General features: G+C 42.3%; 1 protein-coding gene across 4 annotated transcripts in view; it reads right to left on the reverse strand.

Moving 5' to 3' along the window:
• The window catches only part of Scm (Polycomb protein Scm), a 142,989-nt gene that overhangs the window by 107,589 nt on the left and 9,018 nt on the right, over positions 1-26,382 (reverse strand). For 3 of the 4 annotated variants that reach the window (XM_080272369.1, XM_080272345.1, XM_080272352.1), the window contains exon 2: positions 5,853-5,934. In XM_080272369.1, coding sequence (XP_080128495.1) covers positions 5,853-5,877 — 25 coding nt within the window. In that variant the 5' untranslated portion in view covers positions 5,878-5,934. The remainder of the gene's footprint in view (positions 1-5,852; positions 5,935-26,382) is intronic. The other variant, XM_080272360.1, reaches the window with a different exon arrangement.

The raw sequence follows: 26,382 nt of genomic DNA on the forward strand, positions 1-26,382 counted from the left end.
AAGGACACGGGTCACGTGGGTGGACTAGGGTCAGGGAATCCTAACAGCAAGTGCCAAAAGCACAAGGCACAGGATGTAAGTAAATGCAACCATCTGGAAATCATATACCTAAACACACCCTCTTTGCTTTTTCCACACAATTGAGCAATATTATTATATTATTAAATAATCTATCTATAGCCAGACACCTCAATCTCGTAAGGGGTGGCCAGAAACAAATCACCTCCATGTTGCTCTGTCCCCAGCCATTTTGCTGCCTGGCCCCAAGCTCGCACCCTTATCTCTCATATACCTCTCCGCTCCATCCCTCCGTCTCATCCTCGGTCTCCCCCTCCCTCTCCCCCCTGCACCTCATTCACATACACTCTCCTCATTAGTCTCTTGCTCTCCGTCCTCTCCACGTGGTCAAACCATCTCAATGTATTTCTCCTGATGCTTTCTATCACATCCACATCCACACCAAAACCCTGTCACTTCCTCATTTGTCAGTCTTTCTCTCCATGTAACTCAACATGTTCCTCTCAAACAGCTATTTTCACTGCTCTCACTTTTGACTTGCGCCCTTCCAACAAGGTCCAAGTTTCACTTCCATACTTTAGAGCTGGAAACACAGTACTACCATGCAGTGTCTTTTTTACTTCCATGCTCACTTCCCTGTTCCTTATCATTGCTCCTAAAGAACAAGCAACCTTTCTTCCCTGTTGTACTCCTTCATGGACTTCATCCTCTAAACTTTTATCCTTACTGATCACACTACCCAAGTGCTTAAATGCACTCACATTTTCCATTTCCTCATCATCCAACCTTATTGTGTATTCAGTGACTTCATTTCTCTTGAAGACCACAACTTTACTCTTCCCTACATTCACCTTAAGATTCTGTTTCTTACACAATCTCCCAAACTCATTCACCAAGCTTTGCTGTTCACCTTTGTCCTCACTTAACCCCTTAACCGCGGGGCGTCACTTTCGTGACGCTTAGGAGCAAGGGATCATACCGCAGGGCGTCGCTTTTGTGATTCTGTGTTATTTTGAATTCACCCGGGCTTCCAAGTGGGGGCTTGTATCATCTATCAGTACTGCTAATGTCCAACACTAGTCAGCACTTCTAACCTCATCTGTACTCCCATCCATTGTTGACAATTTAGCCATTTCTCCCCGTTCTTGACTCCCCTCCCTACCCCCCCTCCATTACCCTATCCTCTCGCCTGCCCGGCTGTGCTACGCTAAGTAAATCTTCCCTGGAATTTTTCACTGATTTCATCCATTGAAATAGGCCCTATGCCCTATTCTTTTAACAAATAATATATACAAGAAAGAAATAAGGTAAGTGAGAGTGCCATACACCTGGAATTGGCTAATTATCACCTGACAACACCTCACGTGCACTCGTTCGCTAATTTTCGCTATTTATTTCCCCTTGAAATATGCTGTATAATCTATTTTCGTAATAAATATACATATAAGGAGGGAAGGGAGAAGCCTAAGTGATATTTACATTCACCTGGAACTACCTAATTTATAATGTATTGTCTAGATTTCCTGCCAATCATTTCACTGCTATAAATTAGCTGTGTCAAGAGGCTAACGTTGGCAGTAATGAATTTCCCTAGGTAGGCCACCACCCCGGCCCACTCTTATCAGTTCACTCTCATCTTCCAACGTGGAGGTATGTCTGTTCACTCTTGCTAGCTTCAGGGACTTTTCACCCCCATGCAAAGGGCCCTGTGACCTTTACCCCCTACTAAACCTCGTGTGGAAAGAGGTAAACGGCTGACAATAGATAAAAGAGTGACTACGATCTTTCTACTGAGTAAAACAGTGCAAGTGGAATTGTAAATAATGTGTAAACAGCAAGTGAAAGTAATGAATGTAAATATACATGAACAGTGGAAAATAGTTTTATAAGTTACTTCAAGTGACAGTGCATAACATAAGTGTAAATAAAATAGAAATGTAAATAACGTAAATAAAATAGAGAACATAAATAGAAATGTAAATGAGTAGTATTATAAGAATATGAGTCTATACCCTAGGGGTAATGAAAGTGAAAGTTTCACTCTAGCATGTCTGAATACTATGAGTAATGAGAGTGAAGGTGAAAGTGACATTCACTCTCAATGCTAGTATACAGGACGAGAAAGTGAATGCTACGTATTTTACTGAAAGAAATTGAATCCCTACAGTGACAATAAACTAATACTACTGAAGGAAACTTATGGATAAAGACTGTAGATATATATAAGTGTTATATAGTAATAGAAATATAAAGTGTGAGGGGTTTTATGAATAATAAATGACAGAGTACCAAGAGCGAACTAGCGCAAGTGCGACGGTCAGACGCGCTCGTAATTTTCATTGCTTTCACAGTGTTTTTTTTTTTGGAGTATGGATCCCAAACTACTTGAAAATCATAGAGTAGTGTTTATAGTGTTAATATCTGGCTGTGGTAATCATATTACGGGTTGTCGGGAAGTGTAAAGTGGAGACTTCGTTACCCAACTTCAGAGGTCTCCACAAGTCCTACGGTAACCGACGAAGGCTCAACAAACATTCCAGGAGAAAGCTGAAGGTATGTGCCATAAGCATATGTAATTTTAATGTTCTAGGACTAATAACTGATTTTTGGCAAATATTTTTTGAGAGTCTGTCGGAGCCCGAATAACCCCGCGGCACATGCAAAACATTGGTAAACATGCCCACGGTGTAGGGGTTAACATTAAGGTATTGACTGCAAACAACTCATTAGGGCCACTCCAACATCCACTCCCATACTTTGTATCTCTTTTATAATTCTATCCACATACAGATTGAACAACCACGGAGACATGACACATCCTGTTTCAATCCAACATTCAGACAGATAAATTCACTCAGTTCACCATCCACATGCACTGTAGCCTTAGTGCCCTCATTCATATTCTTCACAGCATTCGACAGCTTCCCACTTAATCCACATATTCTTAATATTTTCCACATTCCTTGTCTATCAACTCTGTCATGTTTTATCCTAATCCATGAAAGCCACATACAACTTCCTTCCCTTTTCTAGAAACTTTTCCACTAAAGATCTTTCCACTCTGTCATAAGATTTTTTCAAATTCATAAAAGCCACATACAACTTCCTTCCCTTTTCTAAAACCTGCTCCACTAAAGATCTTAGGATGACTATCTGATCTACACAAACTCTACCCTTCCTAAAACCTCCCTGTTCTTCTTCTCCAACTAATTCCTCTGTTATTTCCCCAACTCTGACAACAAGTATCCTACCACATACTTTTCCTATTACTCTAAAAAGACAAATTCCCCTATGATTACCACACAATTCTTTTTTCCCCTTTTTCTTTGTACAGGAGAATAATTATACCTAACTTCCAATCCTCCAGGACTCTACCTTCCTCCCAGGCAAATCTGCACATCTTCTATACCCACTCCCCTACCATCTCTCCCCCGTAATGCAGCATTTCACCAAACACTCCATCAATTCAAGGAGCTTTCCCCATTTTGACTTTTCTTCACTGTTTCCATTACTTCCGTCCTAAAGATCTCTTCCTCCCTTCTCATCTCCCTCCTCCTCCCAGCCATTCTCCAACCACTTATACTCGTATTACTTTCAATCTCTATGTTTAACAATTTCTTAAAGTGTTCCATCTGCTCACTTTTTCTTCCTTCTCCAACTGCAATCTACCATTTTTATCTTTCACTCCCCTATTAAATAATAATGGGAGAAATTAAATGCTCAAGCTATTCAAAGACCATTATTTTCCTCTCTTAAATCATGACTCTACGGTACACTGATCCCTAGCAGTTTTTGTTATCACTGTGATATGAAAATTTGCCCTCTTGCCGTTACAGCATGTTTTTCTGCTCAGAAACACTGTTGCTGTGCACCTGAGCTGGTTTCTGCCAACAATGATCATACAGTGTTGTGGTTTCTGATGGCTTTGAGGGATTCAAAGATGAAGCCCTACTCACCGAGTTAACCCCGGGTGGTGAAGACTACTAACTCCTCATCTCTAGTCTCAGAACTCTTTACCACAAGCCCATCTTAAGTCTCTCTTTTGTACATGCTTCTTCCTTACTGTGCCCTTTTTATCACTTTCTATTAACCTAAATATGCCTATGTGTGTTTCTGGTACTTACCATAACAATATATATATATATATATATATATATATACAATGCCCTCGCACAGTGAAAGTCTTCAGAGTAAACAATTCGCCTAGTGAACGTGCAGGGGGTAATCAGGTCCACAAAACCATACAGAACGAATTGAACCCTGAGTGAACGAAATCGGGGGAAAGAGTAGGCCATAATTGCCATCTCCCACATTGAATGACCCCCCCCCTCCCCCAGTAAACGCTGCACAACAGGCCAGATCTGAGCAACCTTTTGAGCAGAATCCAATGAAGGACGAAGATATGCCTATGTCTATTTGCCTAAGATCAGTAAAATTCTAGAGGCAACGTATGTTCTGAGAGATGAAGTCCAGACAATTGAAGCCAGCTACCTTAGGACACAGTAAGTGCTCAGTGGAGTAGAAACCACTTTTCATCATTACACTGAAAGGCACAATATGGAAATCAAAAAAAGAAAACACACTCATCACACGCTGCTACCGAACTCAAGAACAACAGGAACCAGTAGCCTCTACATCGTCTGATACACTTCCTGGGGAAGACGATGATGATGTAATGTCAGTGGTGTCATCTTTGGACTCTGAAGGTTTTATGGGAGAGGTGAATGAGGTAGACGCATGTGGGGAAGTGGTTCAGTCAAGTGATAAGGGCGAGACTGGTGACGGGAATAAGGGAGTGGAAGGTGAAGTGAAGGGGACAAACTAAGTGTACCTCCCTGCCTTGGAACCACCTGTATTCAAGCCAATCAAGACCGCCATCTGCTCCATTTAAGGTAAATAACCATGTGTTTTATACTTTATATATCTGAACTGTATGTGTTTGAAATGTGCCCTTTAGTACATCTCTATGGCTCAAAAAGTGGACTCTGAGGGCGCGATGCCGCCCATATGCTATTTTTCTCATAAGATTGGTTGTTCACAGTCAACGAATTCACAGTAAATGAAATTGTCTGCCGCCCATAAACTCATTCACTGTGCGAGGGCACTGTATGTATGTATGTATGTGTGTGTGTGTGTGTGTGTGTGTGTGTGTATATATATAGAGAGAGAGAGACAGACAGACAGATAGATAGATAGATATATATACATATATATATATATAATGGGTGTAAATTGCCATAAAAGGGAAAATTTGGACTTACAATTGGGGTACCTGGTACCAACTGGGATAAATCCCATTGGTTCTGTGTATTCGTTATCACACAATTCCGTTATCAAGCACCACATTTGGTACCAAGTATGCGTGATAACCAAAGGATCAGTGTACAGTATATAATACAGTATAAACACTGTCCCAGCTCACTGGGGTGAATTGCCCTTAAGTAATTTCATCACCACTGGGGCTGGCTCAGTGGCTCACTGAGGCCCAGGAGAATGTGATGAGCTGCAAGGGTGTTTTTTAAATTTTTCCTAATGTGCACTTTGTAACTGAGTCTCAGATTCTTGACTGATGTTTGCAACATAGATTTTTCTGTATTCATAAGACTGAAAAATGCCCTATATGTACTTGTCAACCTCATAACAATGAATTCTCGTATAATAAATGCAAGAATAAGGGGACCTTACTGTACAGTATAATCAAATATATACTTGGGATCATAGGGAATACTAGCCACCTAAATTTTTTTGATAAATCAGAATGGGTAGGCTTCTGGGTAGTTAACAATGACGATGATGTTGATAATTTTGGCCAAGTGTTGGTTAAAGGATCATACCTGGACTCGGCATCTTTGCTGTCATATCAGAGTCTCGGCATCACTCTTCCTTATCAACTGATCACACTCTCACCATCACTGCCTGCAAGAAGAGGAAATATAAAATAATACAATGATGTATATATACCTGATTTATACACAACAGAACTACTCACAAGAATATAAATAAATAATGTATTTACCTTCTCAGATGCTTCCCCCTCCCCCCCCTGGGGGGGCACTCACCATCCACTCACTCACTGTAGTGCTGCTCTTGGGTGGCTGCCCTTTTCTCTCTTCTTTCCTTACTTCCTCTTCCATCATTCTTTCCCTCATTCTTTCCTCTTCCTTCTGTCTACAGGTGACTCTGCACTGAGTGACTAACCAAATGGTTTCCTGTACACCAAGAAACTATTTACTACACTCGGTGGTAGCCATGTAACCAGATTATGGCGCCTGGTGGTTTAGTGGAAAATTAAGGTGCTCCAGTCAGATTGAGCCAGTCCAGGTTTATATCCAAGGAGTGGTTGGGGTTTATTGCTCACATAATTCCACTCAGGGATGAGTGAGGCTGGTCACTCTCATCTTAAATGTCAGGACCAATGTGCCTAGCCCCAGGCTCTTACGCTTTTTATAGGGCAACGCAGGATTAGGTGGTGATGATGATGATGATGATTTACTCAGTCATAAAATATCTGAGCAAATATTGAACAAAGCTCGCTGCTTATTGCAAAGGTTTTTTGGGAGAGGAAAGAATGATTTATATTAAGTGTTTAGATAATGGCAGTAGGTGGTAGGAACCATTATCCACTCACTTGATATAGTCCTACCTACTTCTACCTTCCCCTTTATCATTTCTTCTGTGACCTTCTGCCCGTCTCTCTTCCTACTGCTTTCTTTCCATCCTGTAACTTTTATTACACTCCTTTTCACTTCAGGTGTTTCTATACTCAGGGAATGGCCAAATGGTTTCCTGTAACCCGGGAAACAATGCTAAGCAGTAACCATGTAACCAGAAAATGGAGTGATATGAAGCCTACTATGGTGTCCCAGTTAACTGGGTAGAGAAGCAAATGCAGTGCCATCCAGGAACCAAACCTCCACATTTTTCCCTGTGCTCTGCTATGGTAAGGCGCTGTCAACTGCAAGGGAACATTGGTTTGCTGCACGAGATATTTGCTTGCCTGCAGTTGTTGGATCTGCTCTGCCAGACTGACTAGGGATGATCAGCAACAACATAACAGTAGATAAATGAACTGATATTATAGACATGTACCGTACAGTCAAGCTCAAACAGTTTACAGTCTGGCTTCGCTCTCTGATGGGGTTACATCAAGTGAAAAACCATCACAGAGCAGTTTAACGTAAAGCAAGATAATTATAACATGGGTTCAACGGGGATGCATTTCTGGTTAAAGGCCACCCACAACATATATATATATATATATATATATATATATATCTATTGCCAGACGCCTCAATCCTGTTTGGGGTGGCCACAAACAAATCACCTCCAAGTCGCCCTGTCCCCCGCCATTTCACTGCCCTGCTCCCAACTCACACCCCCCTCTCTCATATACCTCTCCACCCCATCCCTCCATCTCATCCTCAGCCTCCCCCTCCCTCTTCCCCCCTCCACCTCACTCACATACACTCTCTTCGTCAGTCTTTCACCCTCCATCCTCTCCACATGGCCAAACCACCTCAGTGTGTTCCTCATAACGCTTCCTATCACATCCACATCAACACCACAACGCTCCTTTATATCCGCATTCGTCAGCCTGTCTCTCCATGTGACTCCACAGGCTCCTCTTAAATAACTCATTTCCACTGCTCTCACTCTTGACTTGTGTCCTTCCAACAACGTCCAAGCTTCACTTACATACGTTAGAGTTGGTATCACAATACTGTCATGTAGTAACTTTTTCACTTCCATGCTAACTTCCCTGTTTCTTATCACTGCTTTCAAAGAACCAGCAACCTTTCTTCCCTGCTGTACCCTTTCAAGCACTTCACCCTCCAAACCTCCATCCTTACTCATCACACTACCCAAGTACTTAAACGTACTCACATTTTCCAATTCCTCACCCAACCTCGCTATACATTCACTGACTTCACCTCTCTCAAAGACCATCACTTTACTCTTCCCTACATTCACCTTTAGATTCCGTTTCTTACACACTCTCCCAAACTCATCCACCAAGCCTTGCAGCTCCCCTTCGTCTTCACTCAACAACACAGTATCATCTGCAAACAACAGTACAGGGAGTTTCCAAACACTATCCTCTCTCACCAGGGCCACTCCAACATCCACTACCCTACCTTGTACCTCTTTTATTACCCCATCCATGTACAGATTGAACAACCATGGAGACATGACACATCCCTGTTTCAAACCAACTTTCAGAGAGAAAAAATCATTTAGTTCACCATCCACACGCACTGCAGCCTTCGCACCATCGTACATACTCTTCACAGCATTCAACAACTTTCCATCTACTCCATATATTCTTAACACTTTCCACAACCCTTGTCTATCCACCCTGTCATATGCTTTCTCCAAATCCATGAAAGCTGCTTACAACTTCTTTCCCTTCTCTAGAAACTTTTCCACTAAAGATCTAAGAATGAATATCTGATCTACACAACCTCTTCCCTTCCTAAAGCCTCCCTGTTCTTCTCCAACTAATTTCTCTGTTCTTTCTCTAACTCTGTCAATAAGTATCGTACCATACACTTTTCCTATTATACTAAGAAGACAAATGCCCCTATGATTACCACACACTTCTTTTTCCCCTTTTCCTTTGTACAGGGGAATAATTATACCTGACTTCCAATCCTCCGGGACTCTACCTTCCTCCCAGGCCAATCTGCACATCTTCCACATCCATTCTACTACTATCTCTCCCCCATGCTTCAGCATTTCACCACACACTCCATCAATTCCTGGGGCTTTCCCCGATTTAACTTTCTTCATTGCTTCCACAACTTCTATTCTACTGATTTCTTCCTGTCTTCTCACCTCCCTCCTTCTCCCAGCCATTCCCCAACCACTTATACTCGCATTACTTCCATCCTCTACGTTCAACAATTCCTTAAAGTGTTCTCTCCATCTGCTCACTTTTTCTCCCTTCTCCACTAGTAATCTACCATTTTTATCTTTCACTCCCCTGCTAACTTCACTTCCACCCTGCCTTACTCTTTTCACCTCTTTCCAGAACATTTTCTTACAGTCCCTCCACTTTACACTCAAATTCCTTCCAAATTCCTCATCCACTCTCTTCTTACTCTCTCTTACTAATCTTTTCACCTCTCTCTTTCTTTCTACATATAACTCTCTCTTCCGCCTCTCAACTTATATATATATATATATATATATATATATAAGTAATCCCTCCAATATCCGACGTAATAGAGCCATAGGCAGGTCCGGATAGTGGTCCTGTCCGGATATTGAGTCCCAGCTTATGGACTTGTACTTATGGAACCTAACTCAGAGAAACACCTATACAACTCCCTCTGGACATTAATAGCACCTATTTAAGACCCAAATCACACCAATAAGGCACATAAAAGACTGAAATAAATGCAAATGAAGCATAAAATGAGGGTTTTGAGGTAGGTTCATACAATATTCAACATTCTGGGTACTTACAAGTGCCTGGCTCCTGGACTGGTACTTATGGACCCTAACCTAGCCTAACTCAGAAAAACACCTTCCTACTGCACATACATAGCTCCTAACACCTTATTCACACCAATAAAGGACATTAAAGAGTGAAATGAGGTGTTTGAGGTAAGTATAGTATGGAAAAAAGTACAGTATGAAACATTCTGCCTACTTACAGCAAGTCCATGGCCATCTCGATGAATAACCGCCTCCTCTCGGACTCTGACAGTAAGAAGGATTTCCTGAAGCACTTGCAGTACAGTGTTCATGATGTCTTGCACTGAACTTTGTCAATCGCACTCAGAAGTCTGTTCTCTTCACAATGCACACTCTTGTCTAACTTATGCTCCATTGTAACTTACTAAGTGTTGCACTCTGCACTTTAACTTTTCCCACTCTTCTAACCATTTTCTAAAGCAAAAACAAACAAGTCTATTTACGTTAAATGTTGTTCCAAAATTGTATTCTCACTCACAACTGTAAATCCTTAACACAACACACTGTTTTTTTCACTGCACAACACTGTAAATTCCCGTGTGGTCTAGTGGAGAAGTTCCTGCTGTTTAATCACTGTCAGAGTCTGAGAGTATCACCGGCAGGTGACCTAGGGGTGCGTCGCTGGGTCGTGGTGATGGTGTACCCACTGCAGACGACCCTGAAGACAGACGCAAACTCACGTCGAGCGGTGATTTCACTGTGGCTGATGTGCTGGGCTGTGGCTCGGAGCATGAGGGCCTGTCTTGGGGAGACAACGGAGTGGAGCCAGGGCTGGGCACAGCGGGGGTCACAGGCCTGAAAAAAACGTCAATCGTTGATTGACGCAAGGACCGATGATTCTGACGATTGATGATGCGCTGCCTGAAAGCACGCACTACCTCCACAAGTCCCAAGGGCCCCATCTCCCTGTCGTAGTCCGGGTGTTCCAGGTAGTCAAGAACAAACTCTAGGTGTTCCCGGAGTGCGCTCAGCTTGGGGATGGCTGGAGTAGTGTCATGCTGAGAGGAGTCCGCATCATCGTCGCCGTCCTCTTTGGAATCTTCAAGCTGGGTACTGACACCTGCAACTGAAGATGCGATCTCGATATCAGACAATGTCTGATACCCAGGATTGCCCTCGTCGTCATCCAACCACTCACGCACATCATCCACATCAACATCGTCGCCATGCGTACATAGCCGTGCATGGAAGTCATCCATGTCAAAACCTAGAAAATCGTACTCCACATCCGTTCCGAGAAGCAAACGAGACCAACCATTTTCTAGTCTTGACAGGGACTTCCTTCCATGCACTGACCCAGTTGTAGATTGAAGACTTGATGTTGTAGCGGTGAAGGTTTTCCAAGGTCCGCTGGCTTCGCATTTCCCGTCCCTCCCTGCGCTCATCCTCGTCCTCGAGAACAACCATCACCTCGTCCAGGAACTTCCGACGGTATAGGCGCTTTGTTGCCACGATCACTCCTTGGTCCATTGGTTGGATGAGAGCAGTCATATTAGGTGGCAGAAACATGCACCTAATCCGGCCATTCTCAGCCACCAAGTCCTTGTCACACGGGTGGGCAGGTGCATTGTTGAGGAGAAGGAGGGCCTTTACCTGGTCGCGCAGGATTCCCAGTGTCTTCGTCTGGTAATTGATGACCTCCTTGACGAAGTGGCGGTGGAACCTGTCTTTGAAGATCTGGGCTGTAAACCATACCTTCAAAGAATGGTACCAGACGACAGGAAAGACATCCATCACCCCACGAAGACACCGAGGCTGCTTTGCACAGCCAACAATAACGGGCTTAAGCCGGTGCATGCCGTTAGCATTGGCACAACACAAAGCAGATATCCGTTGCTTGGAGAGCTTGCGGCCAGGTACATGCTTCTCCATCTCCTCGGCTAGAGTGTTCGTTGGCAAAGAGCGATAGAATAAACCAGTTTCGTCAGCATTGTAGACTTGACCGAGAGTGAGGCCCTCCCTGTCGATCAAGCCCTTCACCTTGTGCCAAAACTCGTCAACTCCATCCTCGTTAGCATCCAAAGCTTCGCCATGAGCTTTACAGTTGGTAAGGCCATGCCGTAACTTGAACGCGAAGAGTCAACCCTCGGATGCCTTGAAGTCTAGGGCATCATGAAGCCTGGCGAACTTCTCAGCAGCAGCCTTCAGCTCCGTTCCACGTACCATCACACCAGCAGCACGTTGCTGTCGATACCAAATCAACGTGGAGCGGTCGATTTCAGCAAACTTGGGAGTAAACATCACCTTCCTCTCCACGTTGCCTTTGCTTCTCGACTAGAAGTCAGCTGTATACTGCATGAGTTTGTCTCGAGATCTCAATATCGAACAAAGCAGATCGGGCCAGGTTGAACTCGCGGAGGATGCGGGAAGAAGACCACCCCGCATCTACTTTCTCCAATATCTCCCGTTTCTTCTCCAGAGTCAACACCATTCTCTTCCTCTTCTCAGGCGGCGGGGCCATCATTACATACACTAATAAGAGGCCCGAGAGCAGCAGGAGTGCCTGCAGCAGGCAAGGAACCACCACAAAAGCGAGCATGTGGGCAGCCATGATGACGAGCGTGCACTCGCGACGAGAGACAGGCGGAAAGTGGGGAGGATGCAGCGGCGCTCTATCAGACGTCGGAGGAATGATGCGCCACAACAAAGCTGTCCCGCGCCACGCACACCAAGTTCAAATTACGGGCGGGAAAAATTCGGGTTTTTTTCGAATTTTTTGCAGTTTTCAGACCATTTTGGGAATATTGGATCCCGGGACGATTATGTCCGGTTAGTGGGGATGTTCGGATATTGGGCGTTCGAATATTAGAGGGATTACTTACATATATATATATATATATATATATATATAAATAGATACAGTATATATATATATGTATATACAGTATATGAGTTATTTAAGAGGAGCCTGTGGAGTCACATGGAGAGACAAGCTGACAAATGAGGATATAAAGGAGCGTTGTGGTGTGGATGTGGATGTGATAGGAAGCGTTAGGAGGAACATACTGAGGTGGTTTGGCCATGTGGAGAGGATGGAGGGTGAGAGACTGACGAGGAGAGTGTATGTGAGTGAGGTGGAGGGGGGGAGATGGAGGGGGAGGCCGAGGATGAGGTGGAGGGATGGAGTGGAGTGGTATATGAGAGAGGGGGTGTGAGTTGGGAGCAGGGCAGTGAAATGGCAGGGGACAGGGCGACGTGGAGACGATTTGTTTGTGGCCATCCCATACGGGATTGAGGAGTCTGGCAACAGATAGATAGATAGATAGATTGATAGAAAGACAGATACATAAAACAATAAGTTTCTAATCACCTAAACTGGTAATTATTTCACTTCATTGCACTACTTGCTGCTTACCACCAAAAATAAACCTAAAAATTAGGTGCACACACACACATACACAAACCACATACCAGTACAACGCTCCCTCCTTTATATATCTGACATTTACAAACTTTTCTTAATGACTACTCAACTGACACTTCTGGCTTTGTAGTCTCGCAGGCTGCTTGGCTGGTAAAGGTTATCTACCTGCTCACTACTTTTCTGGTTGCTCAGCACTCTCATCTTGTTATTTTCAAAAATTCATTCCAATGTCAAATTATAGCTCCTTCTTGCCACCACCAAACAATTTTACTAACCTTAAAAATAGTTCTGTTAACTATTATTGGTGCTCAGTGCTATATTTAAACTGTCCAATTTGACATCTCTCCTGAACTGAATAAACTCCTCTCAAGGTAGCAAGAATAAACAAAAATTATCTCTTCTGGCTGAACAGGTTATATGGTAAATTCCCCACGGCAGTCATCATAACAAAAACCCAGAACATAAGAACAGAAAGCAGTAATATGTGTGGAAACTGTGGTTCACTACTGATGTCACAAAAATATATGTGTGTGTATATATATATATATATATATATATATATATATATATATATATATATATGTGTGTGTGTGTGTGTGTGTGTGTGTATGTTTGTATATATATATATATATATATATATATATATATATATATATATATATATATGTGTGTGTGTGTATATATATATATATATATATATGTGTGTGTATATATATATATATATATATATATATATACATATATATATATATATATATATATATGTGTGTGTGTGTGTGTGTATATATATATATGTATATATATATATATATGCGTATATATATATATGTGTATATATATATGTGTATATATATATATGTATATATATATATATATATATATATATATATATATATATATATATATATATACACACACACACACACACAACACACACCTGTACAACCTTTTCTAGTTACTGTATTGTGATGAACTGTGATGTGTGGTAGGTGGGGGCATCCACCATCCACCCATTTAGTGTGATGGTACTGTTTTTAGGATAGCTCTACACTGAGTGGCAAGCCAAATGATTTCCCATAAACCAAGGAAGCATTTACAGTGCTAGGTGGTAACCTTATAACCAACCAACACGTGTTCCCTATGTGACAACAAGCGGGTTGGCGGAGGGTTAGTGCCCCTCCCCAGAAAACAACTAACTAAAAATACAAAGAAGCAGCCTCGGACCAGGACTGGCCAAAAGATGACGACTGCAGACCGAACAAAGGACATGGTACAGATTGCTACATGGAATGTAATAGGTGCAAATGATGAGGTGAAAGAGAGATTGTCCAGGAGCTTGAAGGTGCAAAAGTGGATGTATGTGGATTAACTGAAACTAAATGGAGTGAAAGTGTGAGAGAAAGGGAGTATGGATGGGGTATATGCACAGAAGTAGGTGAGAATGAGAGGGCAAAAGAAGGTGTGTGTACTGTTGTGAGTAACAGATGGAAGGAGAATATATGAGAGTGTGGATCAATTGACTCAAGGACTGTGTGAGTAAGACTGAAAGTTGGAATACAAATGTGGCCGATTGTGCGAGCGTATGCGCCAACGCAAGATCGTGCAGAGTGAGAGAAGAGTTCTGGAGAAATGTGGAAGTGTGCATGGAAAAGTCTGAAAGGAATGAGAGAGTGTTTTTGATTGGAGATATGAAGGGAAAAGTAGGGAATGTGAAGGTGGATGGAGTAGTTGGTGAGTGGGGTGTGCCTGCAGAGATGGATGAGAATGGCAGTGATTTAGTGGACATTTGTGCCGGGAGGGAGTTGGTGATAGCTAATACCCTCTTCAGGCACAAATGATCAACAGGCATACCTGGGGGAGTGGACTTTCGGACCACCACTTGGTGGTGGTCAGGATAAAAGTACAAATGAAATGGTGAAACAGAAGAAGGGAAGGACAGGAAGTAGTATATGCAAGGAAGGTGGAAAAAAAGGCAGAATATAAGAGGGAAGTGGAGGAGCAATTGGGTAAATACAGATTGGAGCAGATGGGGAATGTGGGAGGTGTGTGCAAGATATTTACATGAGAAATCTGTGCAGCATGTGAGGTGGTGTGTGAGAGGGGTGAAGAGATGAAAAGGGGTGCAGGAAACAGCATGGTGGAATGAAGAGGTGAGAGTGGCTGTGGCACAAAAGAAGAAAGCATATAGTGAATGGATGAGAAACAGGCGTGGAAGAAGTTGAGAGACGGAAGAGAGAGTTACACTTAGAGAGGAAGACAGAGGTGAAAAGATTGGTAAGGGAGAGTAAGAAGAGGGTGGAAGAGGAATTTGGAAGGAACTTGAATGTAAAGTGGAGAGAATGTAAGAAAATGTTCTGGAAAGAGGTAAAGAGAGTTAGACAGGATGCCAAAGAAGTTAGTTGGGGAGTGAAAGATAAAAATGGTAGATTACTAGTGGAGTAGGGAGAAAAAGTGATCAGATGGAGAAAACACTTTAATGAACTGTTGAACATAGAGAATGAAAGTAATGCAGGTACAATGAGTCTTCGAAATACGAAATTCCACAATACGAAAATATGTCTCAAAGATACGAAAATTGATACGAAAGGAAATACAGAGACAGCTCGATTATCCACACTATATGGTGTGAAGAGGTGCCTGAATAGTCTGAAATCACGATTAATCTGGCAGAAACAAAACACAAGTACTGTTAGATTGATTTATTTACTGGTAAATGTACAATGAAAGACACAACTATCTTCCCAGTTCCATCTGAAGAAAATTTACACCAGGTGAAATACGATGAAAACCCTGTTTCTACTAGTGCATGTTTCAAATGGTTCGATTTTTCCACCCTATTTTCGTCAGACTTTGGGATGATACTTGTGTCTGTCATTGTACACTTGAAGCAGCAGAAAGACCTTACCAGTTCAACTCTCAGTTTGGCAAAATACTTTTCCTTGCTGAAAAATTTCCTCCGTTATTATTGTCACTTTCCCCTACGATCGTTTCCAGCACAGTGGAAGAAACTCAACGTGCTCAAGGGTGGATATCGTTTCCCAATTTCCCAACTGGAGGTTAGGTTAGGTTAAGTTATTAGGTACAGATAAGCTCGGTTAGGCCAGGTTTAGGTAAACACTTAGGGAAGAATAGTCCTTTCAGCCATTATGTTAACAAAATAAACGAGTTGTCACACCAGAACAGCTAAAAACGACGGGGAAACAGATATAACAGGAAACATTTACTGTATTTACCAATGCAGAAATAATTTGAAAAATATAACAGACTATCAGGAAGATCTGATTTGGTAAGGTGCTTTTACTGCTTAAACTAAAGCGTATGCTTAGCCCCCTCAATGACTGTAAGTTCAGAAATTTGCGTGCTCCCGTGGTCGGCCTTGAGACCATTTTTCAAAGTTCTAAAATCATTTACTTTTTCTTACATACAGTATGTGAAAAGACTCGCCTGACACACCTGGCTTCCCCCCTCCCCCCCAACCCACCCTCTGATTTGCTATGTTGTAAGAATGAGTAAAATTAGGATGCGTGATACATTAGCATGTAAACATCAGCGAAAACATCTGGGATGAAGTGAAATGTGAACGTCTGAGTGCTTGGGATGGTAGAGTAGGGTCGTGTAAACACACCAGTGACCTTCGTTCCCTTCCCATAATTGCTCGCAGTTTTTTATAGCTCACCCTAATTCAACGTCACTGACACCAGTACAGTAAGACATTGTTCAAGGCCAGCAGCTATGAAAGTGATAACGGAATACATTATTGTTTGTATCCGTCCTCTCTCTTTCACACATACACATAAGAATGAACAAAAGAACGAGCAGTAAATGTACGCTAACTTTAAGGAGCAGAAATAACTATGCTCCGTCGGTCCAAAATACAGTATATTGGGAAGAGCGATACCGAACGAAGAATGTGGAACTGAATTCTAACCTACGAGAACATGTGGGACAAAAGAGTAATTTTTTTCTGATTAGCAAACATTTTTGCTCCATGTCGTGTCTTAAAACTGTAAAACCTATAATCTTTCATGTAAGCATACAGCCTAAATACCTTACCAATCCATTTCATATTCCCCTAGTTTGTCATCTATATTTTCCTGACTATTTTGAGGGTGATAAATTATGTTCTCTTGCTGAAAGAAACTTACTGAAAATTAGGGCGCATGTAACATAAGCATGCCTGGGCTGGTAGAGTAGGGTCGAGTAAACACACCAGAGACCTTCGTTCCCTTCCCATAATTGTCAGCAGTTTTTTATAGGACGCCTTAACTCAACGTCACTGACACCGAAACAGTAAAGTGTTGTTCAAGGCCAGCAGTTATTTTTTATTATTATTTTTTTTTGAGTTTTACAACAAGTCCCCCTTTTTTGGATAAGGGCTAAGGCATTGCCCCTGGGTAGAGGACTTTGGTTTGGAGCGTGTAGCATTTTATGACCGGATGCCCTTCCTGAAGTCTACCAATGACTCTTGGGTGGATTCGATCCTCCAACCCTTCGGTCAGAGCGGAGCACTTTAACCAACTGAGCCACAGCTGCATGAAAAATGGGCTCAGTGCACAGCGCCGAGCTTGCTTGCCAAGAGAAAACGAATGAACCCCTCTCTGGTAAGCAATTATTCGCACGCTTCTCAGTTGAATCCATTCCCTCCTCTCCACACAGCTTCACTGCACATGAGGATATTTTCGCAGCTCTTCACCTTTTCGTATTGTCTCACCATGCCTCTCAAGTGCCCTGCATCATCTCCAGCACTGGGGGAGCCCTCCATGAGGAGGGGCAGGGAGTCTTGGAGATTGGGTGTGCTTTAGGCCTTGTAGCTTCCACTGTTGGGACTGTGACAAAGAAAAAGATGTACAAGAAAGAATATGGCGACCTCCTTCTCTACAATTGTATACAGGTATCGCTTATTTCAAAATGGGGGAGGGGTAAAGTTTAGGTGGGGGGTCCGAGGGGATCCTGGGACTCATCCCCCCATTTATATGTATATTTCATTGGGGAAAAAGTTCCGATATATGAAATTTCAAATTACAAAAGTTTTTTTTGGTCCCTATCCCTTTTGTATATCGAAGACTCACTGTATAAGTGGCTGGGGAATGGCTGGGAGAAGGAGGGATGTGAGAAGAGAGGAAAAAATCAGTAGGATGGAAATTGTGGAAGCAATGAAGAAAGTTAAAATGGGGAATGCCCCAGGAATTGCAGTGGGTAGTGAAATGCTGAAGCATGGGGGAGAGATAGTAGTAGAATGGATGTGGAAGATGTGCAGATCGGCCTGGGAGGAAGTAGGGTCCCGGAGGAATGGAAGTCAGGTATAATTATTTCCCTGTACAAAGGAAAAGGGGAAAAAGAAGTGTGTGGTAATCATAGGGGCATTTGTCTTCTTGGTGTAATAGGAAAAGTATCTGGTAGGATACTTACTGACAGAGTTAGGGAAATAACAGATGAATTAGTTGGAGAAGAACAGGGACGTTTTAGGAATGGAAGAGGTTGTGTAGATCAGATATTTATTCTTAGATCTTTAGTGGAAAAGTTTCTAGAGAAGGGAAAGAAGCTGTATGTAGCCTTCATGGATTTGGAGAAAGCATATGACAGCGTGGATAGACAAGGATTGTGGAAGGTGCAGTAGGGCCTCCATTTATGCAACAATTCGGTGGACAAACAAGCACGCATAAATGGAAAATTCATAAATGGAACCACAGACCTTATGGGAAAAATGGAGTTTGGTGGACAGATGATCCCCACTTTAGGGGTTAGACTATGATTACCTATTATATTCACACTCACGTGGACATTAATACCCCTCCATTATAAAGAGCAGTGATATTTATTCAAACTAAGGTACAATAATAAACACAGAACAATGTACAAATGATTGTTTACCGTAATTCTACCAAGTTACAGGGGAGGGTGGGATTCCGTTGCTGTGGGCAAGGTTACAGCTCGTCCTCTTCCTCACTATTGCTATCACCTAACACTGCCCCAGAACACCTCATAGCATCCACCTCTTGATTGAATCCTTCAAAATCGTGATCACTTATAACAGACATTACATCATCATTCTGGTGTGATGGGCCTGGTTTGGTCTCGAATGATGCGGCTGGCTGGGCATGTTAGGCTAGCTGGGCGGGTTGGACTGGCTGGGCAAGACGAGCGAATTTTGTTATTAATGTTTGCTTCCTCTCGTTCAATTTTTTCATGTGCTGTTCTTTGTAGAAGTGAAATGTGTTGTCATTGGCATAAATCATTTCTATTTTGTGAATGCTTGACTGCTCATTTGCCATTAAGATATCCTTCAATTCATCTGCGGCAGCCAAGATAGCACAGATGTTTGCCATAGCGAGTTCTGTTTCAGATGAGACTTGCTGGGGTTGTGGCTGATCCTGTAGACTGTCCTCGATTGCTGTAGCACCCATGATGTCTTCTGGAGTAGTCACTTCACCAGCTGCACTAATCTCTGCTATGTCCTCCAGAGTCACCTCATTAAACCCGGGAACCTGCCTTGCTGCCTCTACAGCTTTTGTGACACTGTCACCCAAATTCTGCACTTGCCCACATTGCTCACCAACTAGAATAGGACAGAGAGGCTTCCAAGCATGGTAAATTGTAGCATCACTGATCCCGTTCTGTGCCTTAAGAAGATTATCTACTGCATCCTTAACAGTGAACTGGTGCCAGAATTGGTGCACACTCAGCACTTGGTGGTCAGCCAGGGGTAGTGGCTGAGGACTGTCAACTTCCCCATCTACTTAAGCTTGGGGCTGAGGGTTGTTAATGTCAGCATCCTCATCAGCCTCAACAATGATTTGACGAATTTCTTCCCCACTCTCGGTTCTTGACCTCAGAAGCTTGTAGACATGCATTTGATAAAGCGCTTTCACATTAACAATGATCTCTTGATCTAACAGCTGGACCACACTTGTAGTATTACGGGGAAGAAAACCAATCTTGACGTTGGGGTGAAGATCCGAACGATAGTCAGGGTGGGCAGGGCAATTGTCCATTATTAGCATAACTTGAAAGGGTATCCCCAACTGTTGACACGTTAACTTTGCATCCAGCACAAAACACTTTAACAGCCAATCCTTGGTTGCTGACGAGTTCATCCAGCCATTCTGGGTCGCCCTCCAGTAAACAGGTGTGTCACTCATGTCTCACAGGTGCTTGAAACACCTGGGATGCTATGCAGTGTGTACCACCATAGGCTTCATTTTGTGGGTGCCAGTCAAGTTACAGCAAAAGAGCACAGTTATCCTAGACTTATCTGCATTTTTGCCCCGAGCTTGCTTGATTTGTTTCTCGAGGTAGGTTGACTTGGCCCTTTTTTTGTATTGCAGTCCAGCTTCATCCATGTTATAAATGCAGTCAGGACCATAGCCTCCCTCATCGATTACCTCCTTCAGATAAGTAGAAAATGTCCCAGCTGTCACGCTGTCTGATGAGGCACTCTCCCCAGTCAGCTTTACATTACAAATTCCTTTCCTTCCCAGGAAACGCTGTAGCCACCCATTTGATGCAGTAAACTTGCCTGTAGGGGAGTTCGACTTGTGGCAGATAACTTGGAAAAGTGCCTTAGCTTGCTGTTTATCTTGTCCAGTGGTACCCCCTCTTGTTCTTTCCTCGATATCCAGATGTTCAGAAACCTCTCCATCTTTATCACTCGATCATCTGTAGTGTAACTGTGAGAGTCTAGGCCGGACGAGCTATAGGCCTTGATGCTTTTCAAAATTTCCACCTTGTTCTTCCAAATTGCTCTCACTGATGATTCATCCAACCCCATAGCTTTACCGATGGCTGTATTACCCTCTTTTCTGTCAATAACTTCTCTTTTCATCTGTCGAGTGATGCTCTTACATTTCCCTCCTTGACTTAGCGGCATAATGGCAGCCAAACGATATGCAACTCAGACTGTGCAAAATTGTGTAACCGGCAAACAATCACAAGGTCAGTGGAAGGCAAGCCAGGGGCAGACTGAACATTGTGTTCAAATGGCGGGAGCGGCGGAATACCGCCCAACTCTGAAACTGACTCACAAGCGGCACAGTTTGACACACAGCTGCTGATTGACCACTGATGATGTCATTGATTTAAATGCAGGCATAGTGTACTCACTTTTTCCAGTAATTGATTATTTAGATTACTTTTGTGGTCAGTAATCAATTAGTAATCGATTACTTTCAATTACTTTTACCTTAAAATAGATATTACATGTACTGTATATAAAAAAGTATAAAATTTTATGATCTTTGGAGAACTCTCTTTCTCCCTCCCTCTCTCTCTCTCTCTCTCTCTCTCTCTCTCTCTCAGCCCGGCGCCAGCCTTGCATAAAATAATGATGGAGTGCACGCATAATTGTGTTTCTCCCCAAATTTAAGCCACTATGTATAGCGAGCCACATAAAATGAGGTAATTTCACATTAACTGATAATTATTGAATGAATATTTTGCCGCTCGCATAAATGGAGAAACGCATTAACTGAACACGCATAAATGGGGGCCCTACTGTATTAAGAATATAAGGAGTAGATGGGAAGTTGTTGAAGGCCGTGAAGAGTATGTATGAGGATGCTAAGGCTGCAGTGCGTGTGGCTAGTGAACTAAGTGAATTCTTCTATTGAAGGTTGGACTGAAACGAGGATATGTCATGTCTCCATGGTTGTTCGATTTGTATATGGATGGAGTTCTAAAAGAGATACAAGGTAGGGCAGTGGATGCTGGAGCAGCCATAGTGAGAGAGGGCAGTGTTTGGAAACTCCCAGTACTGTTGTTTGCTGATGATACTGTGTTGTTATGTGAAGACAAAGGGGAGCTGCAAGGCTGGTGGATAGGTCTGGGAGAGTGTGTAAGAAACAGAACCTAAAGGTGAATGTACAGAAAAGTAAAGTTAAGGTCTTTGAGAGAAATGAAGTCAGTGAATGTACAGTGAGGTTGGATGATGAGGAAATGGAAAATGTGAGCATGTTTAAGTACCGGTGCTTGGGTAGTGTGATGAGTAAGAATGAAAGTTTGGAGGGTGAAATGCTTGAAAGGGTACAACAGGGAAGAAAGGTTGCTGGTTCCTTGAAAGCAGTGATAAGAAACAGGGAAGTGAGCATGGAAGTGAAAAAGCTACTACATGACAGTATCGTGATACCAACTCTAATGTATGGAAGTGAAGCTTGGACCTTGTTGGAGGGACAGAAGTAAAGAGAGAGAGAGCAGTGGAAATGAGTTATTTGAGAGGAGCATGTGAAGTCACATGGAGAGACAGGCTGGCAAATGAAGAAGTGAAGGAGTGTTGTGGTGTGGACGTGGACGTGATACGAAGCATTAGGAGAAACGCACTGAGGTGGTTTGGCCATGTAGAGAGGATGGAGAGTGAGAGACTGACGAGGAGAGTGTATGTGAGTGAGGTGGAGGGGGGGAGAGGGAGGGGGAGGCCAAGGATGAGATAGAGGGATGGAGTGGAGAGGTATATGAGAGAGGGGGGTGTGAGTAGGGCAATGAAATGGCGGGGGACAGGGCAACATGGAGACGATTTGTTTGTGTCCACCCCTTACGGGATTAAGGCGTCTGGCAATAAATAGAATAGATAGTGATGAACTCCCTCAAAAACTGGCAACTCAGAACTGCTCACCTCTCCTCAAATAATACACAAACTGTCCTGTTGCATTTGTTATCACTCGCTCCTTTCTGCAGAAAAAAAACGAGGAACAGGAGTGGGCATGGGGAAAGAAGGCAAGTTATTGAGTGAGTGATAAAGGTTCGGCACAAAGGCCAGGCACTAGGACCGATATGGTCATTCCGCGCCTAGGAAGGCAAGTTATTTTTCCTCATGGCAGATAAGAGTAGGGAAATGTACTGCATACCATCAGTTGATAGCATGTCTGTCAAGCTACATAATTTATCGTGCTTGTAATATTTTTCATAAAACTTGATGGACAGTAATACATACGTACACTTTACGTGAATTATTTCTTGCACATAAAAAGAAGATGGAGAAATGGAAGAAGGTTGTTCTCATCAAAGTGAGGTTAAATGATCATTTGACTCCTCAGTCCTGCCTAGAATACTACTGCTTTTATATTAATTACAGTAAAAGACTTCATTCTTATTTTCTTTTTAGTCCAAGATTCACGAACATCCACAGAAACAGGATTTACTTGGAGTTCTCCATGATTTAGGCTTCAAGATCTAGATTCCCATTTATTATTCATCATTCAGTCTCAGATTGATCTTGCTTGTAATATTTTTCATTAAACTTGATGGACAATAATATATATGTACACATTACTTGAATTATTTCTTGCACATAGGAAGAAAATGGAGAAAAGGAAGAATTTTGTTCTCATCAAAGTGAGGTTAAATGATCATCTGACTCCTCAGTCCACTCCTGGAATACTACTGCTTTCATATTAATTACAGTACAAGGCTATATTCCCATTTTCTTTTTAGTCTAGATTCACAAATATCCACAGAAACAGGATTTACTTGGAGTTCTCCATAATATAGGCTGCATGATCCAGATTCCCATTTATTATTCATTATTCAGTCTCATATTCATCCATACAAACAGAAACTGGACTTACAGTACTTGGAGTCTAAAATTTTTTTAGACTAGTATGATCCAGTCGTCAGTAGTCTCGGAAATGGAATTCCTTTATATTGTAGTAGCATTTTTACCTCTAACATTAGGCATATGATATGTGAATAACTTGAGTGGCACAGAATTAATTTCTATCTGAAGTATACCTTAATTTAAACCTTCACCCACCAAAACTAGCCAACTGATAACCATCTTCACAGGATGTACTCTAATCCTACCCAACTGCCCAACACCATCTAAGCCCATCTTACCCATTCCTTTCCCACCAACCCACCGTTTTGTCCCCCCCCACATTTAATTTCTAGAAAAAAAAATGTGAGACTTAAATTATCCAACCTTTCCATTATTGACACCATCCAACATAAGGTATATCCTGCCTTTACAGATATTCCATCCACCTTGACCCTCCATTCACCACCATGTCTACTTGTCTTGCTATGTCAGTTCCACAAACCAAATGCATTTCATACTTTTTTTTCCAGCATAATAAACCATCACTTCAACTAAAGAGGTTGTCTACCATTATTTCCATAAAGCATACTTGACACAGCTACCAAGATAAAATATAGGCTATATGCTTTCAACATACAGTACATGACTCAAGTTCATGTTCCTATACCGGTATATGTATTTACAGTATTCTCTCTCTTTCTCTCCACTATATATCTGCAAAACAAGATACAATATTTGTAGGTACCTGTTTTACCTTAAAATCTCTTTAATCACTTATAACTGCATCTGAAGACACAGCAGCCTGGAATTAAGTAAGGACAAAGCTGCTACATGGTACAGTAATTTGCTACAGTACCAGAAATATTACAGGTATTACAGTGATCCATTGGTTATTGCAAACTTCGTTGCCACTGCTGGATGAAAATCTGCAATCCTGCCATTATCACACATTTTTTGGCTAAAAAAAACATTGTTATTGCACACCTGAGCTGGTTTCTGCCGACAGTGATGACACAGCATCAACGAGTGGCTTTGAAGGATTCAAAGATGAAGTCACACTCGAAAAGTTAATCTCAGGTATCAGAAACTGCTCCCTCTCCACTCCATGGCCAGACATGGGGCCAAAGCCAGCTTCGGCTTTGTAACTTTCCAAGGGCTTTGGCTTTGACTTCGAAGCCAAGGCACTGACTTCCGCCCCAACTGCTGGCTAAAACACCAGGGCCAGAAAATTCATTACAGGAACAGAATATGTTTACAATATGTCAGAGAGTGGAAACAATGCGTCAAAATGCTGATGTAATAGGATCATGATGTGAACAGGTCGAGAATATAATGGGGCTATTTAAGTTTTTTGAGAGCTTTGCTGGCATATTACTGAAAACTCCAAATGCATAAAAACTGTCTGATTTTCATATTTTCAAGTCCTTTCTTTTGCATCCACTTCAGTTCAATAAAACATTAAGTATTACATAGTACAGTAAGACCCCTCTATAACAGACTAATTGGGGCCCAAGCCATTCCGAAAAATAGGAAATTCCAATAAAAGCGACATCCGGACTTTTTCCAATATATCAGACATTAGTCCGGATCGCACGAACGGGTTTTTAAACCGTTTTGACTACCATTGCTGTACTGTACTGTGCTATAACTTCACTACATTAATCAAATGGTATAATATATACTGTATAATAATACTGTACTGTACACCCATAAACATGTCTTTTATTTACCTTATTTTGGTGAACATAGCTGAAGTGGTCAGGCAGTCCAGACTGCTTCTGGCTTCATTGGACTTTTTCCGATATATATAGGAATTTAGTTCGGTAGTTCCTCGAGTCCGATAAAAGCAAATTCCGGTCTATTGAAGTCCGCTAAATGAGGGTTTTACTGTACTTTACTTCTAAACAGCTCATTCGTAGGGTGAACATTTGCACATAAGAGATAATGGTATATACTGTACCAATTTACCTCTAGGTAAGATGCAAGGTATTGTACACTCACACACTTGCAAGGCCTCTCTACGTTTGAAGTTCTGATTTTCTTACTGGCCGGCTACAGCTGGCATACTGTGACAAGAAGCTGATTATTGGCTTCATAATATCTGTATAGCTTCAGCTTTGTCTTTGTGAATGTTTAAATGGCTTCGGCTTCGTGCCTTTCCAAGGACACCAGCTTCGGCTTCATGACCTTCCAAGGGTGCTGGCTTTGTCCTTGGCTTCAGCTTAATGACTTTTGAATGGCTTCGGCTTTGAAGCCAAAGAGCTGGCCTCAGCCCCATGTCTGCCCATAGCATCAGAACCTCTTACCTCAAGCCCAACTCATGTCTCTTTGTGGTACATGTTCTTCCTTACTGTGCCCTATTCAGTACTTTCTGTTAACCTAACCTTGCCTATGCTCGTTTCCGTTCCTTACCATAACAGTAGGTACAGTAATCCCTCTGATATCCGAATGCCCAATGTCCGAACATCCCCACTAACCGGACATAATCGTCCTGGGATCCAATATTCCCAACCGCAAAAAATTCGAAAAAAATCTGACTTTCTTCCTACCCGTAATATGAAATTGCCGCCTGGCGCTGAACAGCAGTTACACCTTGGTCCCTTCACCCCTTCCTTCCTCCCCCTCCCCTGTCAGGGTTGCCATTTGGTATTTTTCATTACCAAGTGTGGGCCAATTTGGTAATAAAAAATTCGTTTGGTAATGAATCAGAATAATGCATTACCAAATGGATTTTTCACATGTATGAGGATACACAGGATGGAGATGGTGGATTGTTTGCTCTCTCTGATTAATCTGCTACCCTACATAGCATGAAAATAATCAACATGGTGTTAATTATAAGGAGAGTGATTACATGTATTTCCACTTGTATATATAATTAGTGAAGAATAAATGCTAGCTTTACGAATTTGGTAATGAAAAGTTAAATTTGGTAATGAAAGTTGAGGAGATTGGTAATGTGGCCGTTGCGATCTGGCAATCTGTTACCCCGCCA

This window comes from Coenobita brevimanus, chromosome 6 (genome assembly GCF_032717465.1).
Source record: "Coenobita brevimanus isolate Jiangsu-jjx chromosome 6, ASM3271746v2, whole genome shotgun sequence".
NCBI lineage: Eukaryota > Metazoa > Arthropoda > Malacostraca > Decapoda > Coenobitidae > Coenobita > Coenobita brevimanus.